Here is a 10,000-nt window from a genome sequence, read left to right as displayed (position 1 = left end):
ACTTCATCCATTATCATACCAACAGTGCAATACTTCAGAAAAACCACTGTTAAGTCCATCCATTAACAAAGCAACAGGAACAATACAAAACGCCATTGAGCCATTACAACTCCATCCGTCACCGTGGCAACAACTGGGACACTTTTAGTGACGATTTAGACACCCAGGCCCATAAATCAAACCGTTACCATAGGAACAGCGATACTCCAGTGCGCCATTAAACCACGATAACCCGATCCGTTATAACGAATGACTTCATTAACCCATTATAACCCCCATCCGTTAGCATCACAATCAACGACACGTGACCACACGCGTCTTTCGATTGCCATGCCACAAGAGATATAAAAAAAAAATTGATGTGCGCAGTTTGCGGTGGGTTAAAAAAAAAAAGAAAGAAAGAAAGAAAGAAAAGTTGAAGGGAGGCTATACCATTGCTGCCGGGCAGTAAGTTCAATTGTGGCAGGTCCACTTCCTTTGCGTTAGCTGTGCTTGACTATGTATGTATACATATGTTTGTGTACATAACTACATGCATGTATACGAATGTGTATTGTGTGCGCGTGCGTTTATGTAAGTTTGTGCCTGCCTATGTGTGCGTATGTGTTAGGGTAGCTGCTAGATACACATGTATTGTTAAAATGTTTGTACGCAGTGTTTGTGTGTGTGTGTAGTCATATTTTGGTGTGTGTATGTAACATAGATGTAATTTTTTTTATGTTAACAAAGCGTTTTTGTAAAGAACCTAGAGCAGATTTCTGGATAGTGTGCTATATAAGTATCCATTATTATTATTGACCGTAGCCGACACTCCTGCACCCAACAGCTTGACCTGTCCGCCCACAACTCTGACCCTTCTTTCCGACCGCTCCTCCCTTTTTCTCTCCAGGCCTGTTCACAGTGCATGGTGCGTCGGAAGTGATGATCGCTTTGGGGGGAGGAGGCTGGTCGTGGACTTTCGGGGGGCGGGGCGGGGCGGGGCGGGGAGGGTGGGCGTGGGTGGATTGAACCTCGCTTAAATGTTTACACTTTTAGCGTCGTCTTCTTTTTTTTTTTTTTTTGACTCACTTGTGTAAACAAAGTGAGTCTATGTTTTAACCCGGTGTTCGGTTGTCTCTGTGCGTGTGTGTGTGTGTGTCCGTGGTAAACTTTAACACAATGTCAGTCTATGTTTTAACCCGGTGTTCGGTTGTCTGTGTGTGTGTGTGTGTGTGTGTGTGTGTGTCCGTGGTAAACTTTAACATTCGCATTTTCTCTGCAAATACTTTGTCAGTTGACACCAAATTTGGCATAAAAATAGGAAAAATTCAGTTCTTTCCAGTCATCGTGTTTAAAACAATATTGCACCTCTGGGATGGGCACACAAAAAAAAAAAAAAAATGAAGCCTGATTATATGCAAACTGCATTTACTGTTGTATTTATATTTTTTGTATTCTCTAAACTTGGCACTTTGACCTCTTATTCTGACACAACAACAAGAGGAGTCATTATTATCATTTTTTGTTCAAACAGGAACTTCTTTTGCTAAGCATGGAAGTTTTATTTATTTTGGAAACGTTTTGGTGCGAGATAATAAAAAAGGGGAAATTACTCTGTAATTAATGCTAGGGGACTTAATTTATCACAAGTGAGTCTTGAAGGCCTTGCCTCTCTTGTTTGTTGTTGTTGTTCTCCTCGTCGTCCTCCTCGTCGTCGTCGTCCTCCTCCTCCTTGTATTATTTATATGTGGTGCTGGGCCTGTTTTCATTTGTTCGTGCTTTCATATCTGTTGGACTGAATATTTGTTCCATATCTGTTGTGTGTGTGTGTGTGTGTGTGTGTGTGTGTGTGTGTGTGTTTACATTTATTAGCTTATTTATTGATATATTATTAATGTTGTCTTTTTTCTACATTTTATTTTATTTCTTTATCTATTTGCTTTCCTTTTTTTCATATTTCTTTATTTATATTCTAATTCACTTACTCATTAATTCGATGACTCATCCATTTATTTGTTTATGTATCCCTTTACTGTCTTTTCCTTAAGGCCTGACTAAGCACGTTGGGTTACGCTGCTGGTCAGGTATCAGCTTAGCAGATGTGATGTTGCGTATATGGAATTGTCCGAACGCTGTGACGCCTCCTTGAGTAACTGAACTGAACTGAACTTCGTTCATATACACCATCTTAGGTATACTGTGTAGCAGATGAATAGAAACGTTTTGTTCATCTTCACGACAGTGTTTACAACGTTGGCTCAAACATTAGAAAACAGTAACAGAGACCGATATCTGTTGACAGATATAATTTAATGTCGTCTCACTACATGTTTGCGCACGGCTGCAACGGGCCCGGCAGTGTGTTTGCATTCGTTTGGAGAATTGTGTCGTGGATCGAGATTCGATACCGCATGAGTTGTCAGCCGGCGCAGCTGTTTTACAATGTGGATTTCCCCCTGCACCACCACCTCCCCCCCCCCTTCTCGGCCCCACCTTGTTGTTTATCTCTGTTGATTTAAACCAGTTCTTCGGTGTCAACGTTGATGTGTAGACTTTGCCAGTGCATGTAACACTGGCATTCTTCATTTGGCGTGACTGGCTATCATCGCAGTCCCTGTTTGTTCAGCTTCATTATTAGAGAGTTTTCCTTCAGTACTGGTGGACACTGCAGACATTCATCAGGTTTATCAAAATAAAATTCCACTCTTCTACACTCTCGTCCGATAGCTGAAGGTTGACCTAGTGGTAAAGCGCCGCGCCCGGCTAGGAAAGCGAGCGTCCACTGGTTCAAGTCCAAGAAACGGACCGTGAGTTTTGCAACACTTCCTCCTGGACATAGAGTGGAGGTCTGGGTGCTAGTCATTCGGACGAGACGTCAAAACGAAGTCCCGTGTGCAGCATGCACGTAGCACATGTATTAGAACCTATTGTAGCGAGGTTGTCCCTTTCAAAATACTGTAGAAAACTCCGCTTTTAGAGTAACGCAAATACATTTCCAGAGACGAATGTGCTGCAGTCTGGCGACGCACTATCCCTGAGGAAAATAGGCCGAATTTCACACAGCGAAATATGTCATGACAACACAACACAACAGAACACAGCACAGCACAGCACAGCACAGCACAGCACACAGCACAGCACAGCACAGCACACAGCACAGCACACAGCACACAGCACAGCACAGCACAGCACAGCACAGCACACAGCACAGCACACAGCACAGCACAGCACACAGCACAGCACACAGCACACAGAGAACCACAGCACACAGCACACAGCACAGCACACAGCACAGCACAGCACAGCACACAGCACAACACACAGCACAGCACACAGCACAGCACACAGCACACCACACCACAGCACAGCACACAGCACAACAACTACTACCACCACCACCACCACCACCCACCACCACTACTACCACCCCACCCCCACCCCCCACCCCCACCACTACTACTACCACCACCACCCATCACCACAATACAATGTAAATACAATACAGCACAACTTTACTGCTTTGCTTTTGCGAACATAATACATTTTTGACTCACTTGTGTAAACAAAATGAGTCTATGTTTTAACCCGGTGTTCGGTTGTCTGTGTGTGTGTGTGTGTGTGTGTGTGTGTGTGTGTGTGTGTCCGTGGTAAACTTTAACATTGACATTTTCTCTGCTAATACTTTGTCAGTTGACACCAAATTAGGCATAAAAATAGGAAAAATTCAGTTCTTTCTGGTCACCTTGTTTAAAACAATATTGCACCTCTGGGACGGGCACAAAAAAATAATGAAGCCTAATTATATGCAAACTGCATTTACTGTTATATTTATATTTTTTGTATTCTCTAAACTTGGCACTTTGATCTGATATTCTGACCCAACAACAAGAGCAGTCATTATTATCATTTTTTGTTCAAACAGGAACTTCTTTTGCTAAGCATGGAAGTTTTATTTATTTTGCACACGTTTTGGTGCAGATAGTAAAAAAGGGAAATTACTCTAATTAATGCTAGGGGGACTTAATTTGCTTTAAACTGTTCTTTCTCATCTTAAACATTACATTTTGAAATTATACTCAATACATAAAAAGCTTGTGTGTTTTACTCTGTCACAAGTGAGTCTTGAAGGCCTTGCCTCTCTTGTTCTGTTTTGCATTTGCGAACATTCAAGTTGTACAGAATCGGCTGGCCTTCCGGGGTAGAAAGATAGCAGGGTGATAATCGGTGACCGAACGCGTTTGTGGGGTGTGGTGTGGGGTGGTTTGGTTTGGTTTGGATTGAAGGGGTGGAAGGTGTTTGTGTGTGTGTGGTGTGTGTGTGTGTGTGTGTGTGTGTGTGTGTGTGTGTGTGTGTGTGAGAGAGAGAGATGTGTTGCAAAGAGATACTGACACACGTGTACACGCCCCCCCCCCCCCCCCCCCATCCCCCCGTGTTTGTGTTTCAGACGACACTTCCTGATCACACGGGATGGCATTGTCAAGGCCCAGGCCCAGTTTCGTATGGTACTGCAACGCCGGAGGTATCTTCAGGTGAGTGTCAGTTGTGTATTGTATTGTATTGTATTGTATTGTATTACTCTTTTTTTTGTCACAACAGATTTCTCTATGTGAAATTCAGTGCATCGCTATACTGAGAACGCCACCGATTTTTTAAATTTTTACACTGCCTGCAGTTTTTTAAGAATTTTATTTGCTTTCCCATCGTAGTGGATTTTTCTATGGATTTTTGCCAGGAACAACCCTTTTGTTGCCGAGGGTTCTTTTACGTGCGCTGTGTATGCTGCACACGGGACCTCGGTTTATCGTCTCATCCGAATGACTAGCGTCCAGACCACCATCAAGGTCTAGTGGAGGGGGAAAAATACTGGCGACTGTGTATACCTTGGTGTCAGATCTTCAGGTGAGAGTGTCAGTTGTGTATACCTGTCAGATCTTCAGGTGAGAGTGTCAGTTATGTATACCTGTCAGATCTCTCAGGTGAGAATGTCAGTTGTGTATACCTGTCAGATCTCTCAGGTGAGAGTGACAGTTGTGTATACCTGTCAGATCTCTCAGGTGAGAGTGTCAGTTGTGTATACCTGTCAGATCTCTCAGGTGAGAGTGACAGTTGTGTATACCTGTCAGATCTCACAGGTGAGTGTCAGTTGTGTATACCTGTCAGATCTCACAGGTGAGTGTCAGTTGTGTATACCTGTCAGATCTCTCAGGTGAGAGTGTCAGTTGTGTATACCTGTCAGATCTCTCAGGTGAGAGTGACAGTTGTGTATACCTGTCAGATCTCACAGGTGAGTGTCAGTTATGTATACCTGTCAGATCTCACAGGTGAGAGTGTCAGTTGTGTATACCTGTCAGATCTCACAGGTGAGTGTCAGTTATGTATACCTGTCAGATCTCACAGGTGAGAGTGTCAGTTGTGTATACCTGTCAGATCTCACAGGTGAGTGTCAGTTATGTATACCTGTCAGATCTCTCAGGTGAGAGTGTCAGTTGTGTATACCTGTCAGATCTCTCAGGTGAGAGTGTCAGTTGTGTATACCTGTCCGATCTTTAGGTGAGTGGCAGTTAAGTATACTTGTTAGATCTTCAGGTTAGGTTTACTGAGGTGTATACTTGTCAGTTGAGTGTGTGTGTGTGTGAGTGTGTGTGTGTGTGTGTCGGGTGTGCTGTGTTGTGCTGTGCTGTGCTGTGCTGTGCTGTTGTACTAATTGTGTTGTGTATCTTCAGGTCAATTTTGTGTCTGTGTGTGTGTGTGTGTGTGTGTGTGTGTGTGTGTGTGTGTGTGTGTGTGTGTGTGTGTCGGGTGTGCTGTGTTGTGCTGTGCTGTGCTGTGCTGTGTTGTGCTGTGCTGTGTTGTGTATCTTCAGGTCAATTTTGTGTGTGTGTGTGTGTGTGTGTGTGTGTGTGTGTGTCAGTAGGGATATGTCCACGTCTGGGTGCGTCAGTCCTTCATGATACAGCGCTTTGTATTGTGCAGTGACCGCATGAACTTCTTTGTCAGTGTGCGTCAGTGCTTGAGTGTCGAAGGCGGGAAGTAAGGCTGCAGTTTGCTGTCCACACTGTTCATAGTGCCCCCCCCCCTCCCCCCCCCCCCCCCCCCCCCCCCCCCCCGCGCCCCCTCTCTCTCTCTCTCTCGCCAGGTAGGTAGGTAGGTAGGTGTTCAGTGCAGTGATGTCCGTGACCCAGCCACGTGGAGTGCACATGGGTTGTATGTCTGATTGCGTTTTTGCCCGGCTCAGATTCTTGTAAGTTATTGAGGTGTGTGTGTGTGTGTTGTGTGTTTGTGTGTGTGTGTGTGTGTGTGTGTGTGTGTGTGTGTGTGTGTGCATATTTGTGTGTGCGTGCGCGCGCGTGTGCGTGTGTGTGTGTGTGGATGTGGATGTGTGTGTGTGTGTGTGTGTGTGTGTGTGTGTGCGTGCGTGTGTGTGTGTATGCATGTGAGTGTGTGTGTGCGCGTGCGTGTGTGTGTGTGTGGATTGTGTGTGTGTGTGTGTGTGTGTGTACACACTGTACTCCAGTCCAGGTTGTGTTTATCAGGCGGCGATAAAGGAAGGTGGCTTCCTCGGGTCATGTCACTGTGTGGGTAGTACGTTCTAGTTTATCGCTCGGCAATCGACCGTTCTCTGAGATCAGTGTTATTTGTGGGCGGTGGGTACTCGGTCGGATCGACAGCGCTCGCTGTGGTGACATTGGCGGGGTAGGGAAAAAAAACACACAAAAAAACAAAACAAAACAAAAAAAACATGAACGTACGTTCGAAAGTCTTGAGTGTCTGCGTGATTTGATAAGCGTCAGTCGTGGTAAAGACAATGAATTTTTTTTTTATTAAAGGTCTGTTACGCGACGGTTGAAAAGAACACAATGGTCTGATTGTATGCCGCATGCTACAGGCAATCACGCTCGCTCGCACGCACGTACGCGCGCGCGCGCTCACGGACGCACACATGCGCGCACGCACGCACACACTGACGGACAAACACTCACACACACACACACACACACACACACACACACACACACACACACACACACGCATACACACACACACTCTCTCTCTCTCTCTCACACTAACATATGTCTTACATCACTTGAAGTGAAAGTTTAGTTAATGGAAGAAACACACACACACACTTACACACACACACACACACACGGACGCATACACACACACACACACACACTCTCTCTCTCTCTCTGTCTCTGTCTGTCTGTCTGTCTCTCTGTCTCTCTCTCTCAATTATCGCTTAAAACACACATCATCATCATCATCATCACCGTCATCATCACTTAACTTAGTATGCATTACGAACCTCAAAGAACCGACAAGAAAACTGGCAACATAAAAACCTACGAAAAAAAAAAGAAAAAAAGAAAGAAAAAAAGAAAAGAAAAGAAAAAGAATATGTTAACAATAAATAGATAAGTATAGTTATGTGACATGACTATATGAGATGAGTGACTGATGTACGTTGTTGGTGTTTGTGCCCGAGTAATGGATACATAATTATCTCTGCTTATGCATCGATAGTGTTAACAAAACGCCCCTTTTTGTATCTTCCTCCAATTAAAAAAAAAAAAAAATGTTCTCATTTCTCTTTCTCTTTTTATGTATCTCTTTCTTCTTCTTCTTCTTCTTCTTCTTCTTCTTCTTCTTCTCTGTATCAGTATTATTATTATTTTCAACATTTCTCAGGGTTTTTGTATGTGTTGTTTTTCTTTACAAATTGTTATGATGTAAAGTATGTATATATCTTTCTTTTTTTGTTGTTATTAGATATCTATCTATCTCTCTGTCTCTGTCTCTGTCTCTCTCTCTCTCTCTCTCTCTCTCTGTCTATCTATCTATCTGTGTACACACAAACACAAACCAGGCTGGCAACAGGTTAGGAATGTCGCGGACGGCTCAACGAGGAAGATCGAGAAAGAATGCTAATATCCCTTTTAGAAATCGCTGCCACAGCTTTTCACTTATGCATTTGAGGAAGGGGGAAGGGAGATAAGCGAGAGATTTAAAGGGAATTTACGGACTTTCGTTGGAGAGCAGACAGGGCAGCAAAAAGGGGAGCAAAGAATCATACAGATAGTATAAAAGTATATTGCCCATTGTCATACGAGGAAATATGCAATATACTAGAGACTTTTATAGGTGCTTGAATTCAAGTCTAAAACCTCGTCAGTTGACTCTCTTAGACTTTGGTCAGATTCGTAGACCAATTCTGAGTCTAGCTCTCAGACTATTATCAAATTCATTACGGACCAAGTATTGTTCTAATGTCAGGTGCACGTGCTTTAATTAAGCATATAATTTTTGACTGCAGCTTGATGAAGCCTTATGTACACGAAAGTGTGTCTTCACAAGTGACTGAGAACGTTGATGTTTTTGACTTTTTGCATTCATTATCAGTTGTTTCGCTTGTCAGTTTAACGACTTCTCTTTTACGAAGTCCTTTAAGTAATTTCCTGTAATTGTATTTGGATTTTTTTTCAAAGTTTAACCACATTTCACTCTCATTTGCCCAGTTTCCCCCAACCCTCCATTCATCCACATCTCCCACCCCTTCTAACCGATAATACTCAAATGTATTTATAAATACTTTAACAAAATGTCTTCAGTCACCGATATGTGTGACGGGACATTAAACCAAATTCCTCCTTGGAGAGTTTTGTATAGATCTCACCATGTCTACTGCTTACATCAGAGACATCTCACTTGGGTTTGCGCCGGGAAATAGAATTCATGCAAAATGCAGGTGGCCCCATAAAACCGTGATTTCTTTTTTTGTCTAGTATTGTGAAAGGTAGGAGTGGGCTTTGAACACAAGCTCATTTCGAACGCATTAAAGGCGTTTTTAGTTCTGCCGGCTTGAATGATCGCCGTTAGCATGCAAAGGCACGCCTCGTCACGATTGCAGTTGTCGTCGTCACCCAGTCGACAGCTGTCAGCCAAGTGGCTTTTGCTTTTTATTATTAAAAAAAAAAAATCTCTGAACGTTAAATACACTGGGGTTTTCGTCAGCTTGAATTCGACAGTATGAATTAAGTGTTCCAATGACCATGTCTTTTTTCTTTTCTTTTTTAAAGTTTTTGACAATATGTTGATTTTGCTGACAAAGAGAAGTTGACTTCTTTCGTACATGAGTGAAACACACACACACACACACACACACACACACACACACACACTCTCTCTCTCTCTCTCTCTCTCTCATAATATGTTGTGATACAATGAATCGATTCAGTTGTGGTGAAGTTTTGGTAAGAGTGAACGTGTGTTTGCGTTTGCACGCGCGCGTGTGTGTAACTTAGTGTGTGTGTGTGTGTGTGTGTGTGTGTGTGTCTGTGCGTGCATGTATGCATTAATGTGTGTGTGTGTGTGTGCGACCGTGCGTGTGCTTCTGTGCTGTGTGTGTGTGTGTGTGTGTGCGCCTGTGCCTGTGCCTGTGTGCCTGTGTGTGTGTGTGATGACGGGTGTGTGTGTGTGTGTGATGACGGGTGTGTGTGTGTGTCTGTGTGTCTGTGTGTGTCTGTGTGTGTCTGTGTGTGTCTGTGTGTGTGTGTGTGTGTGTGTGTGTGTGCGCCTGTGTGTGTGTGTGTGTGTGATGACGGGTGTGTGTGTGTGTGTGTGTGTGTGTGTGTGTGGCAGACACGAGAAGAGATCCGTCGCCGTGTAGAGGACGAGAAGTGGGCCAGGCGACAGCGAGAAGCCAAGGAGAGGGCGGTGCGACAACAGCGTGTGAGTGGGATTTACACTTGTTATTATTTCTTTCTTGTGTCACTTGTGTGTAGGTCTGTATTGGTGTGTGTGTGTGTGTGTGTGTGTGTGTGTGTGTGTGTGTGTGTGATGTGTGTATAATGTATGTATGTGTGTGTGTAGTGTGTGTGTGTGTGTAGTATGTGTGTGTGTGTGTGTGTGTGTGTGTGTGTGTGTGTGTTTGTGTGTGTGCGTAGCAGTGCGCGCGCGCGCGTGTGTGTATGTGTGTTCATGTGTCGGTGCTGGTGTGGTTTTATATATGTAGTGCTTGGCC

General features: G+C 43.9%; 1 protein-coding gene across 2 annotated transcripts in view; it reads left to right on the top strand.

The window, feature by feature from the left end:
* Positions 1-10,000, top strand: part of LOC143284936 (unconventional myosin-XV-like) — a 186,892-nt gene that overhangs the window by 100,971 nt on the left and 75,921 nt on the right. For both annotated transcript variants that reach the window (XM_076592104.1, XM_076592107.1), the window contains exons 20-21: positions 4,424-4,508; positions 9,619-9,708. In XM_076592104.1, coding sequence (XP_076448219.1) covers positions 4,424-4,508; positions 9,619-9,708 — 175 coding nt within the window. The remainder of the gene's footprint in view (positions 1-4,423; positions 4,509-9,618; positions 9,709-10,000) is intronic.

Source organism: Babylonia areolata, chromosome 1 (genome assembly GCF_041734735.1).
Source record: "Babylonia areolata isolate BAREFJ2019XMU chromosome 1, ASM4173473v1, whole genome shotgun sequence".
In the NCBI taxonomy this organism is placed as follows: domain Eukaryota; kingdom Metazoa; phylum Mollusca; class Gastropoda; order Neogastropoda; family Buccinidae; genus Babylonia; species Babylonia areolata.
This window is presented reverse-complemented; position numbering and strand designations above follow the sequence as displayed.